A 22206-nucleotide genomic window follows, 5' to 3' on the forward strand; every position below is an offset into this window, starting at 1 on the left:
GTGCATTTGATAAAAGTAGTTACATCAATGAAGGAAACATAATGATATGGTTTTTTAAGAAATTTCTCATATTGCATTTAAACATATTTCATTATCTCAGCTGAACTGTTGTTTTATAATAAGATTAGAATTTGAATAGAGTACAATATTCAATGAAGATTTTTTGTCAGGTAATAATATCAAGTGGTCAGACACCTTTAGATTTTTTATTCCTTTTCATGCGAGTCTTACAGAGAAATTTCAGTTCTCTGTTCCTGTTACTCAGATTTTTCCAGATCTGTTTTTTCTAATTTTCACATTATTCATGGAGTCTATATGTGTTTATATTTCATCTGTAGCTCAGTTCTTACAGTTATTTATACAAAAAAAATACTTGAAGTTAATAACACAGTTTCTGAAGTGTTTTGTTTACCTGTAAACCTGACAACATTGTTAATGCTGTAATCAAACGGTGGCTGATGATTAGATAATTATGTCATTTTCTTCAGTACCTTCTTTTTTTCCCCCTTTCTTTCTTTCTTCCCCCCCCCCCCCCCCCCCCCTCATNCCAAAATTTTCTCCATTCTGTACCGTTTTGAGTGTTCTGTTAGATAACGTCATTAACGTAATTAAGCGTACTCATCTGTCAACCAATTAAACAATCAAAAGTCCTTTTTATTTTTTTAAATAATATATAGGTGGCTGGCAAGTTACATACATCTCCATGAGAAGTTATGTTAGGGATGGACTATAATGCGTGCTCTTTGTGTCTCTCTCTGTTCTCGGTGCGGAAGAAGGTCCAAGTGGTCAGGTGCTTCTCTTTCTACCCTCATCACGCTTCCCGCGTGTGGATGCAGCAGCGGAGTCTGTCCACCGCTGTGATGTTTGTGGCAAGATGTTAAGTACCAGGCTCACCCTAAAGAGACACAAAGAGCAACAGCATCTCCAACCACTTCATAATGCCGTGTGTAACGTGTGTAATAAAGTGTTCCGAACCATGAACTCGCTCAATAATCATAGGAGCATTTACCATCGGAGAGCGAAAGGAGCAGTGAAATTACTGAATAACTAAGAAACAGCATGTGGTATTTAATTCAGGATAATTTGGTAAACAATACAATATTAGATATGATAGAATTATGGAAGGGGAAGGAATAAATGTATTTTGTGAGCAGCATAGGGCAAACTGGATAAAACTGTCCATTTCCACTTGTGTAAGAGATGGATAAACCTGTATGAAGGATTAGTAGATACTTTAAATTTCTCGTGATTTATTAAACAACACTGTTCAATTGTAAGGTTATGTAGTGACAAATGATAGGATGATTTGTGAATAATGAGTTGGAAAAAATGTGGAATTACGTGGTCATGGATTATTTTAAAGCATTTTGTGGGCATTGAAGGTCGCTGCCTTCTGCGATATGATGCTGTGTAGTCTGGTATGTGTGTTCCAACACTTTGGAGGAATTTATTATCTTTATTTTTAGATACCCCCTTGATAAACACCAGACTACATGGTGTCACATCCCAGAAAATGGTATTCTTCATAGTCACTTCCGTGAGAACCTCAGATTGTAGCAACCTGATATTTGCCAGGTGGGGCTGAAAAATACAATGAAAGATCTCAGGATAATTGATCTCTGAGGTGAGATTTGAATCCAGGACCTCCAAAATATGAAGCCAGAATGCTTACCACTCTGTCACAGAGTTTGGTCTTGTGTTTTTAAATGCAGAGATAAAAGTTTCTTCTTTTAACACATTGTAATGGCAGAAGAGAGAGAACAGGCCAATAAAAGCCTACCTTGAAGAAGGTGGTGATGATAATGAATTGACAAAAGTAGGGCTATTGAAAAGCTTGAAGCATCAGTATTTGTAATTACCATGCAATATAAAAATCCAGAAAACTACCAACATTTCTGTTTACACATAAGAACTTTAATTCATGATTTCTGCCCTGATAATATATATTTTGTCTTTGTTTGTTTTCCCCTCATCAAGTGTCTTATACATTCTGAGTATTAGTTAAAATATTTGTTAGAATCTATATTTGTTCTTGTTTTGTGTTTGAGGGACATCAAGTTTGAGGTTTCCTGCAAAAAATAAAAGCTTCCTGTGGTGTCATGTACATCATGTATCTGCAGATAAGTGGCTTGTTACAGCAAAAGCTGTGTTGTTAAATATTGGACTCTGCTCTGAAATGAAAATCTTGGCAGTGATCAGCAGTTCTCCTGTAGGACTGCCATGTGGAAAATTATAACGTTCTCATCAACAACCTCAGTTCCAAAGCTGTATTGTGCTATAGCATTATGTACACCACACACACAGAAACCTTGAAGATACGTGTTTTTACCTTGGAGAAATTCATATTGCAATAGACTCTTATGTGAGTTGATCATTTACAGTTTTGCAAGAATAGACAATGAATACAAACCCCTGAAGACCTGCTTTAATAATCTCTTCTGTCACAACATTTTAAAATGTAATTATTCTATTGAATTGAAACTGCGCAGTAATAAATATATCTTTTCATTCTTTTTCTTGTTTTGTTGTTGAATCTCGTCATCTTTAAAGATACATAAATGTAGACAACTGCATGTTTGAGCAGAAAGTAGGTAGGGATTTTAATGAATATTGTGAACAGTATTTCCAACAGCATGACCAAAATCAGATGTCTGCATGGCCAACCAAGATGACGCTGAGATATGGCAAAGTTTTCCTACTCTGTTCACAAGATTTACTTTATTGTGTAATTTCATTGCCTTCTGGAAAATGTTCTATTTTTCTTAGCATTAGGGTAGTGTTAGATTTGTAATGAATGATTGTGCTCTTCTGTATGTGCTTCCATTCACTCAGAGCTTTAGTTAGCAGAAAACACTTGCAGTATTGTAGATGAATGTTTATTGGGTAATTTTGCCACTTTTCCCTCCACATTTTTTTGTTTTACTTCAGAATTGGAAATAGTAGGAAGTATATAGAGAATTTTTCAGATAGTATGAAAATAGATGCATAGAAAGAGAAGACTGGCACAGATATGTGAAAAAGAACAAAAAGTTAGATTTTTCTAGACTGGCTAAAATAAAAGATATTATATGTTCTTGTTTTGTGGTACTATAACTAGTAAGGGTGGATGTGGACTGCAGTGAAGATATTACATCAATACTGAACCTGAATCACAGTCTTTCAGGCTTATTTCAGTCACTATACATTGAAAATTGAAAGAAAATTGGATTTTGGAATTAGGATACAATTAAAATGATTATGGTGTGTCCTGCTCTACAAATTGAAGGGAGAGCCTTTAGATGTGGAGAGTAGCTACAAATACATTACAGGAGTAGCCATTTTCTGTATTAGGAGTTTAGAGAATTACTGTCTCTTCATCATAAAATGTTACATGTTATGAAACTCATTCATGGAACTTAGAATGAACATACCCTTTGCAATGACCTTGTGGATGGAAGGTTGATACAACTGGCTGAGGACCATGCCCATTGGTAGGCTTTAGTGTTAGCTGTATTGAACCTTGGTTCAGTGATAAAGGCATATGTTATGTTTATTCACATACTGGGATTTAATTCCTGTAATACTATGATTAACTGTAACAACAAATATTTTTATTAATATTTACTACTACTTCTGCTACTGCCACCACCACCACCACCACCACCACCACCATCTTTATTATGATTGCTGTCATTATTTTCTTTCTACGTTTATTATGCCCTGGAACCTCATATTTAATGTCTTTTTTGGCTTTACTTCAACAATCAAAATGCCTTTATGCTGTTTACGAGTATTTCCTTAAATATTCAACATTCTGAGGAAAGGATAATTAGAAATTTGTCTTTGTTCTACTAATATATGTATTGAGTTATTTTTGAGTAGTCTGGTTGAGTTCAGTTTGGCAATAATATAAAGTAGAAAGTAAAATTAACTAATTTGCTACAAAATTAAAATTTCTTGACAGTTTTTAGTATGGACCCAAAATACCAGATTCATTCAAATCTATCTACTTACTTTGAAGATGTTCAGATAGGCAGAGAGGTTTTCCCCATGTGCTTATCTACTTCATGCAAGAATGCATGCAAATATAATTTTGTTGTTCATTTCAGACATGCCAGTTGAAAGTGTTTTAGGTATGGTTAAGTGGAAAAAAAAATAGTATATTTTGATACACATATTGTCCATGTGTGAAATCTAGGAAGTTGGCATACATATCACACGACACTGAGACTTTTGTGATTAGAGCCTTTTTTCATCATGGTTCATTGATAATTGTGGATTCTGTTTGTGGATAATGGCACCGTATAGAAGTAAGTGCCATCCCCCAGAAATAATGTTTACAAGAGCTCCTTTATTGTACCTAACTGTTGAAGTCTCCCCATTGAAGAGGATATTACTTATGTTTGCATATCTGGAAGTTCCTATAGTATTTGGTTAGCAAAAGTGGACCTAGGTGGTGCTATATAGCAATATTGGAGAGAATGTTAAGCAGTGACAGGCCCCTGGAATAACTGAGCAAGAAACCACTTAAAAGCTATAACTCTCTCTCTCTCTCTGTCACACACACACACAAGTGGGTGTACACAGCACATGTACACTGCACTCATAAAGCTGGTCTTGCATTCATGACTTAAGAGTCAAGTGGAAAAGATTATATGCACATATATTGAATGTTTTGAGTTCAGGCTGTAGACTCATATGAAGTTCCAATTTTACTGAAGACTTCTGTCTTCTGGGATATAACACCATGTAATCCATTGAACGTCAGCAGATGCTTTGGAGGAACATCGATTGATCTTCAGTGGACTTCAAGGCATTATACTGTTCATAACCACTGCTGTTAGAATGCATATCCCATCTAATTTAACTTCTCAAGTTTGTGACTTTATGTCAGATATAAGTGCTAAATTCCATATGCGCAAAATCCGTGGAGTTATAAGGCTCAGACCCAAATATAAGAAACAGTAATATTGGATCTAATCTTCCACTGGAAAATTAAACATAAATCATATCTGATGGGTTATGAAACATAACATGGCATTAATCTTAACCAAAGGAAACTCCAGTTTTGATTAGTTTTGATTCAGAATGCAATTGACCATTATTATGTATGCATCAGAACCATGGAATTTGATTGTTCATGCTGGAATTTGACATGTAGCTCCCGTCTGTTGTAGATGGTTGTAATGAGTGGGTACAGAAGAAAAAGTTATTGTTTTACAGTTAGAGGGTGTAACTGTTCAACACAAATCGCAGATTCCAGTTCTTCAAGACAATTGTTTTTCACTTTATTCAGTCTGACACTAATTGAACCAGACTTCATTTGACTGATAATAAAATAAGCATGTGAAGTTTTTTATTTGATTTTTTATATGTTTGAGATTTATCACCACAAAACATAATTTTTAATGGAAGAAACACTTGTGATACTTCCATTGCTGAATGAGAACATTTTTTGACAGTTTCCACATGGTGCAGCTCAGTGCATGGCTGCAGATACTGTCAGTATACTGCAGTGATAGAGGGCCTGTGATTGTAATCTTTCAACTGAGATTTATAATGTATGTCTCTGTGGAAATTAACTGTAGGGAGTTGGTACTGTATTAAATCCATTCATATTCTTCTTGTCATTACTTACTTACTTACTTACGTGGAGCTGAGCCCTTCTTGAGTAGAAGCCAAATCTGCAGTTACTCAAGAATTTCCCAACATTTTATGGAACCCGAAAGTTCATTACCGTGTTCACAAGAGCCCTCCACTGGTCCCTATCCTGAGCCAGATCAATCTAATCCATACCATTCCATCCTATCTCTCTAAGATACATTTTAATATTGTTCACCCATCTATGCCTTGGTCTTCTCAATGGTCTCTTTCCTTATGACTTTCCCACTAGTATCCTATATGCATTCATTCATTCTTGTCATACATAATATTAATCAGAAATCTGATTTTTATATTATAAAAACCATGGAAACACTTTATAATCATTGCATGTAGTTTCATTAACCATAGGCAGTTGCCTTATACTATTTGACATAGCTGGTTTTCACACATAGTATTATTTATTGGACCAGAAAGTGCTTTTGTTTTTAATTGTGGACTGAATTTCAGTGAGAACACCAGTTTTACAATCTGCGTACTTGAATACAAGACATATCTCAAGGTTTAGTCTGATGAGCAAGTCTAATGATGAAATCGGATCTTGATTACATCAGTTTAAATTTTAACTAGTTTGGTGTATGATGATTAGACATGCACAATTACAAGGAAAGTAATGACAGATTTAGATGTAGTGAAGTAGGAAAACATGCCTTAACCTAAAAACATGTAATGTTGTACATTTTGCATGCAAAAGTCTGTCTGTAATTGATTCAGTGAAAAGTACAGTTTCTTCCCCAATAGTATTAATAATCATATTACATTGTTAATATATTTTTTCTTTCCATTGTGATCTGTTCTATTATAGTGCACATGCAATATATGTAGAATAATAGAAGATGGGGTGCTGTTTAAAGTGTAATACATTTATGAAAATGTCTTTCTGTTTTATATGCTATTATGGAATGTGTAAATTAAGCACTGATGTGTCAAACACTCACTTTTGAGAGTTTATTTCCTTTTGTGTTCCTTTAGATATGTGAATTCATGTTTCTGTACCGTTTTCACCTGCATGCATTTAAGTAGTGTATAGTATAATTTCTTATGCTGTTATATATCTTTTATAGTGATGATTGTTGATGAACTGCCTTATTCCAAGCATCTGTGAAATTATTATGTATGAGCTAACCTTCATTAGATTGTCATTATATCTGTATTTTTTTTTTTTTTTTTTTTTTTTTANTTTCCTTTTCTATAATATTTCACACAATGCAGGCCTACTGTGAATGTTACATTTTGGGAATTTGTATGTTGCCATTGGAATATTAACTAATATTAATACCAGCAAACCAGCAAAATATCTTGTTTCCAGTATAATTAACAAGCTGTAGTTGTATTGGAGGTTATTTTACCTTGAATGTATATTGCTCAATTCTGTGAAAGCATCAAGTATGATATAACTAAGAAATTGCATTTAGTATGTGTAAGAATAGTGAATTTCAGTGTCTGGCTTTCAAGATGTGTAAATTGCAAGGGTACCATAATTTAAGTTCTGACACATTTTGATAATGGTGTGTCACTACTTATATTGAGAACAGAAGTATTAAGCAATTTACCACATTAGAAATGTTCCCCATGCTGTGTAGGACTCAGCTTTGCAACTGTATAAGGAATGTGGCCCAGACACAGTGGGCAGTGATAACATGCCTGTGCAGGTGAGGAGTGAAGTGCATGCTGCTAGGAACAGCAAAAACATTTACTGTCCTCCCCAAAAAATGAAGTCATGTAGTTTGGGGCACATGGTAGCATAGTTTGTTGAGGCATCATGCTACAAGCCAGAAGATCGTGGGTTCATATCCAAATGAGGTCATTGAATTTTTCAATTGACCTAACCCTTCCAGCTGCACTATGGCCTTGGGGTCGACTCAGCCTATAACAGAATTGAGTACCAAGAATCTTCCAGGGGAGTAAAGGGTGGCCAGCACATAAGGCTGACAACCTCACCACCATCTGTGAGCCAATTGTCTAGAAGATTTGGGAGTCTCAATGTCTCACGACCCTATGGGCCTTCATGGCCTGTTACAGGAATAGCTTTACCTTAACCTCCCTTGTAGTTGTAGTTTGTCTTTTCATTGTAATCTCTGTGTGTAGGGTCACCTTTGTAAGGAAGCTGTGCCTCGGGGATGAACTAATTTACAATTCCAGAATGCAGAATTAAAAGCCTTCTTTGTGAGTTTGAATTTCATACGCTCCAAATTCATTATTGCTTTGCCATCATTTCATAACAGTCAGGATTCCATAAGCGCAGCTTTTGTCAACAGACATAATTTCATGACAATTATGGATGAAAATGTATTTTCACCAGAAGAATATTGTCTTTTGGGATATGACACCATGTAGTCTGGTAGAAGTTTACGAACGTTTCAGAGGAATGTGCTGCCTCTGTCTTCAGGGTCGAAGAATAAGCCAAGTAAGAAACAGATGGCAAGCAGAATTTGAAACATCACTAAACTTTTGCCAAACTATACAGTGTCAAATCCCAGAAAGTAGTACCCTTCATATGCATGACTAACACACCCCCTAGTCTGACTAACTATATCAGTTCTTTCAGTCACAACTTTTCATTTTGACTGACATTTCTTCTGTTAGAATCCCATTTTTGTTATAAGTCTATCAAAAGATTTGTAACACCAAGGGACATTTATTTTTGATTTAGTGATCGGATGTTGTTTAGACACTGTCCAGTACTTTTTTATAGATGTAAATATTGTTGATTGTGTTCCTTATCACATATTTTAGAATTACCGACAGACAGCTATATTGAGGTCAAGTTGCTCTCTATCTTTCCATGCAAAGACAGCAGGTTATCTGGGCATTCTTTATTCGTTACTTTATTTTCTTTTCTTATTTTCTTTGCTGCCATACCCACGCCTGTTTAATCCACAGATCTTTTTATTCATTCATTCATTCCCTTTATTTTCCATATATCCATACAGGTAAAAACCTAGGATGTGGAAATAGTCCCTTTGTTGCTTGCTTCATAGAAAACTTATTTAGCACACTTTTCTGTAGCCTGTTATCTTTTGTTCTGCCAAATGAATTGTTTTGTTCATTTTGGGAAAAGACATTCAGAGTTTGCAAAAAGCAATGCATGATTTTACAGCAAACTGTTTCCCATTTCTAGTGCACACATTTATCAAAAAAACTATATTTTCTACAATGTGTTGTATATTTTTCGCTGCAACCCAGTAACTACACTACACTACTTTATTGTATAAGACATGGTTTTGATAATTACATACTATATGAAAATATTGACAGTGCCTTCTGACGCTGACTCCTGCAATAAATGTCTGCAGATGGTATATTATACCACATCCATTCATTCTTGAGGCAGCACCAAGGCTGTTACTTCCATGTATCATCCCCCACATTTCCCCAGTTTCTACACTTGCAAAGCAGATCCTTCAATGGCACCAACACTACATGAATTTTCTGTTGTTGTAGACTGTTGCAAGTTACAGGAATGGTTTTTCTAACCATTTTATATCTTTCAGGTTGAGTTAACTTGACAGTCATTGTATGTGTCTTATAGCAGTCATGTTTAAATTATGTAGTCATAGCCTGTGAGATAGCTTCTTAGTGCTACAAATCTTACATGATTAAAAAGAAAGCACAAGATTTAAATAATATTTGACAAAGCCTGTGAGATAGCTTCTTAGTGCTACAAATCTTACATGATTAAAAAGAAAGCACAAGATTTAAATAATATTTGACAAAGCCTGTGAGATAGCTTCTTAGTGCTACAAATCTTACATGATTAAAAAGAAAGCACAAGATTTAAATAATATTTGACAAAGCCTGTGAGATAGCTTCTTAGTGCTACAAATCTTACATGATTAAAAAGAAAGCACAAGATTTAAATAATATTTGACAAACCTATATTTGACCTGAAGGTGGCTAACTATTTTATTTCTGTACAGAGGCCCTTATGCCAGTGCATATAGTATGCTGTAGTATAGGATCTCAGATTTTGGTTACCTGGTTTTGTTTTTCTCTACTTGCTTCCAAGATATTGAGTGTGTTAGAGGATTGTTTATTGTATGCCAATGATAATAAAATTGTTCCACATTTGAAAGTTAAATTGAAATAATTCTTTAAAGTTATAAATACTTCGATGTAAAACATATTCAACGCTTCATACAGAATGTTCAAGAATGCACTGTGAGTCTGAGTGTGATAAGATTTCTTCCCACATCTATCCCATCTAAAATGAAAAGTGAGAAGTAGGAATATTTCTGAAAAGAAAGGAAGTTGCTGTTTCAGTAGCCGTCAAACACCAGCTGGTCCTCTTGATGAAAATGATGATAAATTTTACAATAAAATTATCTTTTAAAACATAATTTAGCTGCCCGAATTTGAGAAATATATGTACTGGTATCAAGCGGTCAGTAAATTAAATGGGACCCATTAGTTTTGTTGCTGTTGCTCCAACACTAATCAGGTTTTAAAACAGTAGTTGTCTATCACAACCAGAATTAGCTGTGCAACGGGACCAATCTTGATTAATAGTGACTAGTCCCATTTCCTTGTAGCGTAATTGGTTGAGGCACTATGCTACAAGCTGGAAGGTCACGGGTTCAAGTTCTGATGAGGTCATTGGGTTTTATTTCAATTGACCTAATCCTTCGAACCGCACTATGGCCCTGGGGTCGACTCAGCCTCTAAGAGAAATGAGTACCAGGAATATTCTTGGAATATTCTTGGGGGTAAAGGGCGGCCGGCGCGTAGAGCTGACAACCTTGCCGCCATCTGTGAGCTGACTGTCCAGAAAATGTGGGAACCTCAACATCTCACAACCCTATGGACCTCCACGGCCTGTTGCAGGGATAGCTTTACCTTACTTACTTACTTACTTACTTACTTACTTACTTACTTTTCAGCCCCATTTCCTTATAGAACCACTTTTAAACCTGATTGTTGCTAAGTGTCACGCTTCAGTTTATAGCATAGTGCACAGCTGGCAGTAGTGTAGCTTGCGTAACTGACAAACTACTAAGACCTGTTTAGTTCGTATGACATGAAATTTCGGCGTCTTTCATTGCCATTGAACATGCTTTAAACTGTTATATTTTCTTTCATTTCATTTCTTTAAAAATATATTTCATATTTAAATTTTTTTTTTGTTCCTTTTCACTGCATTGCTTGTTCAGACATTTCAATTAAAAGTACACTTTTATGTCTTAAGAATTGTAAACGTTTCAAGGCATTCCTCAAGTCCCAGTTAGATATCTGATATTTGTAACAGTTGTGTGTAATCATGTTCCAGATTGATTTATTTTTTAATAGCAGTCACTGTTTATTATTTGTCAACTTGCTTAGAGAACTTATGCTTAACGTACCATATATCTTTATTTGTTTCTCTTTATTACTTTTAATGTATATTTAGCACTGTCAGTTCCTTTATGTGATATTTAATTTTGTTTAAAACTTCCAGTGAATGTACTGTCTCTCTCTTTCTCTCTCCCCCTGTTTATTTTTTGCTTAGACTTTGCTGTCATGTAGTTAGAAACACTGTAGGCGCATGTCTTGCCAAGGATATACAAGATTGCTCATCATCTATAATAGAACAGGACTTCTGATGATATCCTTAGATTGATGCATTAATGGATAGCTACCACCATTACAGTGGGATGCTTTCTTTCCAATTTTTTTGTTTTAAGAATTTTGTTATTTATTTTTCTTTTACTTCCTTAGTTACGCATTGGTTTAGTCCATTGTTTCTTTTACATGTTATGTTTTTGCAGGCTCACCGAAGAAAGTGTTTACTTGCCAGCTGTGTGGCAAAGTGCTGTGCTCGAAAGCAAGCCTCAAGCGGCACATTGCAGACAAGCATGCAGAGCGCCAGGAAGAATACCGCTGTGTCATCTGCGAACGCGTCTATTGCTCGCGCAACAGTCTCATGACGCACATCTACACCTACCACAAAACACGGCCCGGAGAAGTTGATATTAAATTCTTTTAAAAAAAAATTCTTAAAATAAACTTGCTTCCAAGGTACTTAAATTTGTCACGTTATAATCTCTTCAGCTGTAGTTGCACTGGAGGCAAATAAGAAGTCCATTGGGATTGATGGCTTGAGAAAGACCGAACAATGGTTCTTTATTCTGTTGTGTTTTAATCAAGTATTAGAAGCGTGAGATAATATTAAAGCTTCCTTAATCGACTGAAATATTATATTCATATGTATTATCGACTAGTTATCACTCTTCAAATTTGGACAGTGTATGGGCTTGTTTGAAGTTTCTGGGTCATAAATATGCCTAGGTGTATGAAGTTGATAATAGACTATAAATTATATCCAAAAAATTACCCATATTATGTACATAATGCAGTCAGTCTTCTTGAATGGATCACAATTTTAACTACTTTTAATTTCTTTATATTTTCTTATATATATTCCCTTATTATTCTGCACATGAAACAGGAAATGTTAATGTTGCAGTGATTAAAGAAGCTGATGGGATAATTAATATTTATTAAGCAATGTCTGTAAATAACATCATCATCGTGGTGTACATGTTACTAGACTTAGAGCGTCTTTCCAGATGTTCTACAAGTCGAAAGATCAGAATAACTCCAAAACCAAAAACAAGATAATGTGTATAGCTGGCAAGATACAAATAAATATATGCATTTATTCATTCTGTGAGGCACAGACTGGCATCCATCTTACTCTACAATGAGCATATCATTCAGTTCTCATTTTAATAGTATGCAAGACCCAAAGGACTTCTTAAGGGCCACTACCTGTAGATATCCCTATGTATATTTACTGCCGCTCTTTCTGTTTGTTTGTATGTGCAATTGCTTTATTATTTTGTATGTAGTTCTGTGTTGTGTTCATCTTACTTTGCCTAAATTAATTTTTGCATGCATTGTAGTTATTTTAATGTTTACTTGAATGCAAGTTTTTGCAGAATTGAAAAATGCCCCATCTTCTACTATTCATACAAATTTGCACATGAAGGAAGAATATAGAACTTAGTCAACATGCCTGTTGTTTGATACATTGTTAGTTTGGTGAAACTTTGCATTACATCGAATAGAAAATTGCGCAGGAAATTTTTCTCTGTATTGGATTAATAATTTTGGGTATGAAAACCAGCTTGTTAACAAGAAGGTTAGACATTATGTTCAAAATTTGTCCCCAGATTTCTAGTCAGTTAATATGAAATATTTACCTTTTTATTACCTAAAGAGAATGCATATTCTGTTGCATTTATAACTCTGACCTTAGATATAGCTATTGTGACAACAGATTGGGTTATGTTCAGATGTTGCCATGTATAATTGTGCTGAATATTAATCAGCATAAGAGAACTATAAGATGAAACATTTAAAATTCCACTAGAGGCACGTTCTAATAATTGTACTGGCAAATGTTAACTTGGTGTGTGCTTTCTACGTAGCTAACATTTGAATCTGTCTGAATAGAAACAACAAGAATCATAAACAGGCAAGGTAATACAATAATCTCAGACTAATGTAAGACTGGTGTGTCACTTTTGAGACTTTAAGATAAGACACACAGAGGAGTAAACTGCATTTTTTGTCAACACAGAAGACTTCTTCAGCTGCAGGCAGTAAAGAGAGAGTTTGCTCTTTTTACTGTCTGTAGCATATGGTGTGCTTGGTAAATGAATAGTTTTAATATATGCTCCTTTCATGTGTGTTTTATCATTTATAAAAGTGTTGCTGACCGACTGCTCTTCATTTGTTTTGAGATTGTAGCAGTTTAGAAATTTTAATTTAAACAATTTGTATTTTACATCATACTTAGGTGCTCCTTACTAATACTAACACAAATTTTAATTAACACAATTTCTGCAACTCTTCAGTTTTTAATATTTGTTGCTTTTATGATACATATCCCCCTGGTGCTGGGAGCGACATTTTAAATGGGCAGACTCTGCAAGAGTTGGGCTTGGGTAATTGTTCCTGCCAGTATTCTGTTAAGTGAAATACAGATATACAGTTACTGTATCCTGTTGACTTCTTGAACACTTGGAAATAAACCAATTAAATGATACCTTTCTGATAAACATGCTTTAATATTGTATTCTATTTCAAGATGTAAATATACAAGTGTAGTGTTTAAGTTGCATGAGGTCATATTGAACTTAAATTAGTACTTTTACTTCCTACTTGCAGGTGCTGGCGTGCATTACCGAATCCCCCCTCCAACCAGTGGTGGTATAAATGAACCTCAGGAATGTCCATACTGTCGTCGCACCTTCTCATGTTATTACTCCCTCAAACGTCACTTCCAGGATAAACATGAACGCTCGGACACATTATATGTGTGTGAGTTCTGCAGTCGCCGCTATCGGACCAAGAATAGTTTGACCACACACAAAAGTCTTCAGCATCGAGGCTCTAGTGGAATGCTGAAGAGGCTGCTCAAAAATTCAGCCATTCAAAATGTCCTGGGACAGCAACCTCCACAGAACCAGTGAACTACATGGCAACCTTGTTCAAGTTGCTCAGTCACATGGCTGTTGACTTCCTTAAGTATTAGAAAATTGTAATGCAATTATATCTCTGTAACCACTGCTCTGTATATTGCAGGCACTTTAGAAGTTTTCATTGATTTCCTTTGTTTTCAGATGTGCAAATAAATATTAACTCCATGTAACGAGATTCTTCTAAAAATATTAAGAAACAAGAAAGGTCATGAAATGCATGATGTGTGCTTGGCCTATTGCCTTTCATTGAGTGGATGGCTTTCAGAATAATTAAGTAGTTTAGGTGAGAGATTTAGTCATCACTACATTTAAAATAAAGAAATCTTAATTTGATTTATCTGTATTTAAGAATGTGGCCCTCCAGTGCAAAACTGTCATGGATACATAAATCTTGATTAGCATCAAAGTTTAAGAGCACGCTTCTTTTTTTAAGGTTGCAAGATGAAAGCCCATGTTAAATAAATGTTGGTTGCAGTTTATAAGTATTTTTCGGTAGTAAGTGTGTCTTGCTGAATTGATTCTGGAAGCCATCCTTTCAACATTTGACACAGTAATCAAGGTTTCCTATGAGATTCTTGACTTCAGTGAAGTCAGTAATAGTAAGAGTTTCATTGACACTTTGTCTTAAGGCAGTAATGTTTCTACTGGGAAAACTGTAGCTGAAGTTCACAGAATTACTAGGTTTTGGGGCTTTGTATATCATCCGGTATTCTAAAAAATTGAAAACATGACATTTTGGAAACTGGATATGTTTCCATCCTCAGGTGAGGGGAGAAGACACCTATTCAGTTGGGCCCCAGTGATTGAGATTAGCTCTTTCTAATTGGCCCAACTAAGTAGGTTTCTTCCCTCCTCTCACCTGAGGATGTAAACAGACCCAGTTTCCAAAATCTGGTGTTTTCTGTTTTATAGAATACTGGACAATGGAAAAGTCCAATAACCCAGTAATTTTGTGTGTTATACACTATCGTCAGAACCGTTTAGGATCTACTTATAACTGAATTTGATGATATTACTGTCGATGGGATGGCTTGGGTTTAAAATCCAATTTATGCCTGTCTTTGCAGTCAGTAACTGATTTTGTGTGGTTTTTTAAATGAGAGTTTTGACACAATTGTACATGGCTACATTGTCCAGGATGTAATTAATTTGGAACTACCAGAGTCTTATCACTGTCACAACAGTTACAGTCCATAATGCTTCATAATGACCACACACTTCACACATATCCATCCAGATGTTATCAGCACTCACTCGTTAGGGGCAATAAATTGAAACAAATTTCTTCACTCATATGTGACCTGTTGTGCTTTTTTATATAACCCCAAAATGTTCAAATGTCTTAACACTAAGAAATTTGGTACTGTGGCAACTCACAATGGTGAATTTTCTCATTTTATAATAAAATATTAATTTTTCTCAGCATTAGGGTGATGTTAGCTTATAAATGAGTAGTTATGTACCTCCATACATGCCTTCATTCATTTGCAGTTTCAGCTTTTGGAAGACAAAGTATTCTATCTATAGGTAATGTGAGAATTATATTATTTACAGTGGAAGGTATTAAACTTCTTTTTCATTACTCCTTTCACAGGAAGCCATTGCATAATTTCGCTTAGGGGGGGGTGGAGTCCAACTGGGTCCACTGATTGGCCTATTGTAGGCTGTCCCGGGTGATTATGATGATGGAGAATTTGGTGGAATGAAGATTGGCAGGGGAAACCGAAATACTTGGAGAAAACCCGCCCCAGCGCCACTTTGTCCACCACAAATCCCACTTGACCAGACTCGGGTTTGAACCCGGGCCGTCGCAGTGAAAAGCCAGCGACTAACCACTTGAGCTATGGCGTGGCCCAAGCCATTGCTTTATAGTACAACAGATTTGAAGCTAATGGACACTTTGACTATACTAGTAGTAGTAGTAGTAGTAGTAGTAGCAGCAGCATGAATGCCATCAAAGGGGGATTAAAAACTACTAGGCACTCCCCCACCTGGAATTTTGGAAGAAAATCAAAACTGAAGAAAAGAAAGAAATACAACTATAACAGATATTAATATTAAAAAATTAAGTATTTAAAAATGATTCATCTGACCTGAATACTCCAGGGTGATCAGCAAAAATGGTGTTAAGCAAATTTTCTGGCTTCCCCCCTGCAAAAACATCATGTTGGCACCCGTGAGTAGTAGCAGTAGTAGTAGTAGTAGTATTGGTAGCAGTACTAGTAGTAGTAATGAGCATTAAACTTATAACTACTTAGTTTGTCCTTGCATACAAAGCAGTGGTTACATAAATGGAAAAGTGATACTTTATTTAATACAGTTTTCATTGCTAATTGGTGGAACTATGACATGAAATAATAATTATTAACTGTTAATTCAGTTCAATTGATTATTAATAATAATGAATAATACAGTTATTGTTGTAACTATTTCTGCAGAATTGAGGTCACTGGATTGAACACAAAGATAAAAAGTCTGCCATGCAAAGTCATAGTAGGTAATTACATAGACCAGCATGAACTGCATAACAACAATGTAAGTCCAAAATATACCATGTCAATGAAAACTGCAACAATCAGAAAATATTCAGCAGTGATGGAGGAAACAGATATGAACAAGTGGTAAGGTAGAATATAAAACTTATAAATACATTACTATATTACCATTTAAGTTGACTGCGAGAAGTAAAACATGTAAGCAAGTACAATTCAGACCTTAGTTGCTTCATTTAAAATTTTCCAACTATATGTTGTGTTATTGCAGCTGTGCATGGGCACAGTCAAACTGGCCAAACGTTAGATTTTTTGGTACTAATACCATTAATCCCAAGTTAGAATATGAATGCCAGCCCTGTGGTACTGGGAGGTTTAAAATCCCTTATTATTGAATGATAGACTGTTACCAGTAAATTAAAACATGGCTGCCAACTCCATAGTATCAGGAAATTTATAATCCCCTGTTCTCAGATAATAAACGTTAATGAAATGATCACTTATTAATACATCAGGATTAAGTATTAATTTTCTGTGCAGTTGGTGTAGAAGAGAAGCACTGCATGGATATGACAGGGTTTAGACTGAGGCTGCATCAAGTGTTCTTAAGTTTATTATCCTGTTTCTTTAAAGAAAGATGTAATGTACAACCTCAGGGCATGTAATACCTGCATTGTATTGTATTGTATGCATGGATATGCATACTTTTTAATGTCATATGTGGGACAGTTATGTATAGGGCTGATAGAAAAACCTTCAGATAAGAGTGAAAGTGAAGGGAAAACAGGAGAATAGAGTGTGTAAGCTTGTTACACACCACATGAACACAGAAAGTGTCTCCATCGCTCTCACCTACAGTGAAAATATAAGATGGGATACCTAGCAGCACAGTAGGACTTGAATTGACAGCAAAAATAGTAAATTCATCTGAACATTATTGCTGCCATATAACTGAAAACCATTCTTACAAGTTCCCCCCCCCCATTTTATGCATCCTGTTGTGTTATAATATACAAGTTGTTTATTAAAACCGTCACAGCACAACTATATCAAGGTCAGTGCCTAATTTGGCTCTAATTTGTGCTCATGTAGCAGAGCCATATTAGGCACTGACCTTGTTATAGTTGTGTTGTGATGGTTTTAATAAAGAAGTCGTGTATTCTTACAACAACTTAAACACAATGACCAGTTGCCATGCTTGGCCATTCTCGGCAAGCAGACTTTCAATAGTGGAAGTCTCACACTTTGGTTTGTAAATAATTATTAGGTCATACATTTTTATGTTTGTCATATATGAGCTGGATCATATACCATAATTATCCATTTAGGATAATATTTCAGATTTTTTGGTGGTGGTAGTAAGATAATAGTTGATTTGGACATTGTAGTATGACACATTGTCACCCACAATAACTGAACCTTGTTTCATATTAGGTGCAAACTTCTATTTTGAGCACTTCTGTAATTGGTATGGTTTGTATCTTCATGGTAATCTCCACTTTAAAATATAAATATTTTAAATATCAACAGAGGGTTGAGGATGAAACCATGCACTCCACCTGAAAAGGAAGTTATTTTTTAAAAGGTAAAGGTAAAGTTAATTAAGCACCACACCTTGAAGATGTATTGGGGAATGGAGGTATAGCTCCACCACTCTTGACTTCATGACTATATGGAAGTGAGTGGTTAGCTTCACACCCTGGCCACTTTACCTCAGAAAAGAGCCACTGTTACCCATATGGGTAAGGGGCTGAGTGGACCCCAGGGCCTGTCTGCATGTTTAGGGGTAGAGAAAAACTCTTGCCTCTACTGGAAATCAAACCCAGGCCAACCATCCTGTAGCCTGTCACAATACCGAGTGAGCTGTCCTGGCTTCTAGTGATTTGTTACAGTCAGGAAATTTTGATTTAAAAACGTAGTTCTCTATATAATTAGTTAACATCAAGTGTATGTAATACTATTAGCATGATCAGTAATGAGACATCCTTTTGGAGCAGGACCCTTATTCCTTCCCCTGACCTGTTATCCCACTCATGATATGTCATGCACAAACTGTGCATATAGGTCTCATTTGTACACACAGTCCACTGTCTTCCCTGTGTGTTTGGATGTCATGTAGTACTTCATTCTGAGAGACCCTATGTTGTGTTGCATCATGGTTCGTTTTTGGTTATTGGAAGTCTTCTTACACCTAAGAAGCAGCATATGAAAACTCACAAAATTGAAGCAGAAATATTGTAGAAATAACATGTGACTGGAAGTCAAAAGTATTTTGATATACTTGGTAAATCAACATCATCATCTGCACCTGCTCCGAGCACTATGATCACAGTGAAGTGCATATCAGCAACAGTTGTCTTAATATGAAACATAACTGAATCTTAGTCTTCTTAATGTCTTCCTCAATGAGGGCATATCACCTTCAAAGATGCTGACATGGATAGCTTTCAGTGTCAATATCTGTTTATCAATGAGGTAGAATTTACAAACTCTTCTCTCTTATCCTCAAAACAGGTTTATTGAAACCATCTGACACACATTTGTACATTTTCTTCTTCTCACTTTGCATGGAGTTGAAGATTATTCTGATGCACTGTTTTTCCTCACCTTCACCTTGTTTCACTATTCTACATAACCTTTTATTGCTAACGCATGTTGCTTCAGCCACTCTCTTCTGCATAATTGAAAGAGGAATTCTCACAGTTGAGATCTACATATTTCTCTGGATAGTCCACTGCAAAGAATGCATACCTTGGCTGCCAACAGAAAACTGAATTACCTGTCCTTTGTGCCCACTGCTAAAGAACATGGACTCGCCCATTCCACCCATAGATGAAAATTGTCTTCTGTGCATATGCCATTAGAAAATAATCATGCTCTAAAAAGCTTAAACATATATTGGTTTGTTTTTGTTGTTTCATATTTGTCTGAAGATAAATTATGATAAGAAAACTGTATTGACAGATCAGACTTGTTGGTTGCAAAGCTGTTGGAAGAAAGAAAGGTGTAGTAGTTTCATTTGGAATGTATACAGTTTTTTACTTCATTCATTGGTAGAGTTTACTGCTGTGAAATTGTAAGATTCATGCAGATTTTAAAATTTTGTATGATCTTTATGTTTAAAGTTCTTGTATACATTGTGTGGCATATTAAGTATCCCTCATTGTTCATTTTCAAATATTCATTGTACTAACAGTATGCATCAACTGTTACACATCCTTCTAGGTGAGAATAATAGAAGTTCTGCCACTAACTTGGCTGACCCATATAGCACATTGCTGGTATTATGTGTGAACTTCCAAATATTGGAAATATGAAGGTATAGGTGGACTTATGTAAATCGGTATTTCTATTATCACTTGACTAGTAACAGTGTTAAATTATTTTGATGCAGCCTTAAAGTCAATAGCCATGAACATGTTAATGAGCTAAGCTTTGTCTTTGTGTCCATGACTGTGAAGTCATGGAAATGTTTTCAGATTGCAGGTTAATGTTCAGCACATCTATTCAGGTTTCAGACACCTCAGATAACATTACACACAAAGTACAAAGTTCTATTATTTTAAATGTTGTTTAAATATTTAAATACTATTATATGCAGTGTATTTGCACCTGAAATTTCTTGGCATTTATGGTAATGTGTTTGAGAAGAAAACTAAAATAACCACAGTCATGTTAAAGGGTTAATACACAGTGGATTGTTCACTGCATTCCCTTACATACCAAGGTTTTTAAGGTGCAATAGCATATATATTATTGTATGTCAAATAGATATAAGTAAAAGGAAATAATTTCTTATGTATTCATAATCTATTCTCATATGTATGTCTGAAAACTATAAAAAAAAATTGAGATAATCTGTGGTATGGTTACATCTCTTACATTGTTCTTCCCATAAGTTCATTAAATCCAGTTTAATGTGACTGGAAACCCATGGGTAAAATTTGTAATGTTTGTGAAGTTGAAAGATTGTCACCTTATACTGAGCATAATGAGTAAACTACTTTGTTAAGTGTTTAGACAATTAGAAAGCTAGCATAGATTTGAAGTTTAACTTTGAAAAGTGAAAATATTATCCATTCCAAATGTTCAAGTATTTGTGTGTTTGGTTTGGTAAGTGGTACATCATTAAAGTGTAGATACTGATTTGAATGTTGAAATGTATGACTCTTTTGGGCTCTAAGCGATTGTTAACTTTAAAGAAAGTATTTTCGTGATGTTCTGATAAAGTCGTCTTACATGTCGATGTTTTCAGATTGACCAACTACAAGAAGAAGGCACCCCATGATTGTTGCCTCTGTTTTACATTGTTGAAAATTGTCCCCTAGACACCAAAATTATTGTAGAAATTAGTTTTATTTCTCAGCCTTGTCGAACAAAAGTACAAAACATTCTTAGGGTTCCAGTACAATTTGAGTGTCTCACGTTTCTAGACAGCAACATTCAACACAAAACAGACCACGAAAGTAAGCATTTTTTGGTTCCAATTAACCTGCTCTTATCATGTGCCAAGGGAAAAAATGTGTATTTGAATATGTGTCCTATTTAATGTTTTAAATTTAACATTTTTAGCGATGTATGTATTTAACTTTGAAAACTCTTTTCTCATACATAAGTACTGTATTGTGATGATATTGCTACGAAAGATGATAAATTCTTTTGAGTTTGTACAGTTATGATGCAGTGGGTGTTGTGATTGGAATTGACATTCAGTCATTATGATGTACATTGCAGTATTTAAATAAGTAATTTGAAGGCATTCAATATAAAAATATGAGGATGTGTAAGCATTTGTTTAATAATACCAGGTGATCTTTAAAGTATTTTAAACTAAACTTGTGGAAACAGGAGCCTGAAGGAAGACAGCTGATTGGAGATTGTTTTGGGGACAAACTTTGTTCATATTTTTATCTGTTTGCCAATAGACACTGAATTTATAGTACATCTTTTGATATTGAGTTTTGAATTCATATACAAATAGGACATGCGGTGTTGTGTAAACAGGTTTGTTAAAATATTATATAACTTGGAAAATCAGTATAAAAGAGTATTTGTGTTACTTTGATTAGGCTATCAGAGGCCCCTTTCTTCTCTTCACTTGCTACCAAATGAAATTTTTAGGTTACAATCTTTGCATATGAAAAGAACTGTTACCTCTAAAATTCTTGTCATTGCATTAATCTGTAGAGGTCTTTAATACTGTACTGTGGAATTTTTACTACTCAACTTTAGCAATTCCCTAAATACAAGTCTTCATATGTTGGGTTGACAGTCTTTAAAGGAAAATTATAATAGACATAAGTTAGGATAATCCAAAAGATTTCAGTATGTGTTTAATAACTATGTGTGATCCACTTCCTGCAACAATTAAAGCAACAAGCTGTGCAGGCCACCCTTTTGTAAGCCAAGGAGTGTATCAGAATTCCCATTGGCAAAGAGTATGCTATATATACACAGCCACCACCCTACACACACTTTGACCCTCTGAAATGTTGGTAACATTGCCTGCTTCCACACAGTTTAACAACCCAAGAACAGATTCACCATCAATAACTAACCACTGTGAAAGTCTGAAATCAGTAACTTTAGCAAGTTGCATACCAAACTGT

At 35.2% G+C, this 22206-nt stretch overlaps 1 protein-coding gene across 7 annotated transcripts in view; it reads left to right on the forward strand.

Annotated features, from left to right (window-relative positions):
* LOC111873894 (broad-complex core protein) overlaps positions 1–22206 on the forward strand; it is a 108084-nt gene that overhangs the window by 71384 nt on the left and 14494 nt on the right. For 2 of the 7 annotated variants that reach the window (XM_023868956.2, XM_023868961.2), the window contains one exon: positions 774–5614. The exons of 1 other annotated variant lie outside the window; for it this stretch is intronic. In XM_023868956.2, coding sequence (XP_023724724.1) covers positions 774–1051 — 278 coding nt within the window. In that variant the 3' untranslated portion in view covers positions 1052–5614. Of the gene's footprint in view, positions 1–773; positions 5615–11384; positions 11635–13791; positions 14820–22206 lie in introns of those variants that run through there. 4 more of the 7 variants (XM_033755273.1, XM_023868959.2, XM_023868962.2 and 1 more) reach the window with 4 other exon arrangements.

This window comes from Cryptotermes secundus, unplaced genomic scaffold (assembly GCF_002891405.2).
Source record: "Cryptotermes secundus unplaced genomic scaffold, Csec_1.0 scaffold597, whole genome shotgun sequence".
Classification (NCBI taxonomy): domain Eukaryota; kingdom Metazoa; phylum Arthropoda; class Insecta; order Blattodea; family Kalotermitidae; genus Cryptotermes; species Cryptotermes secundus.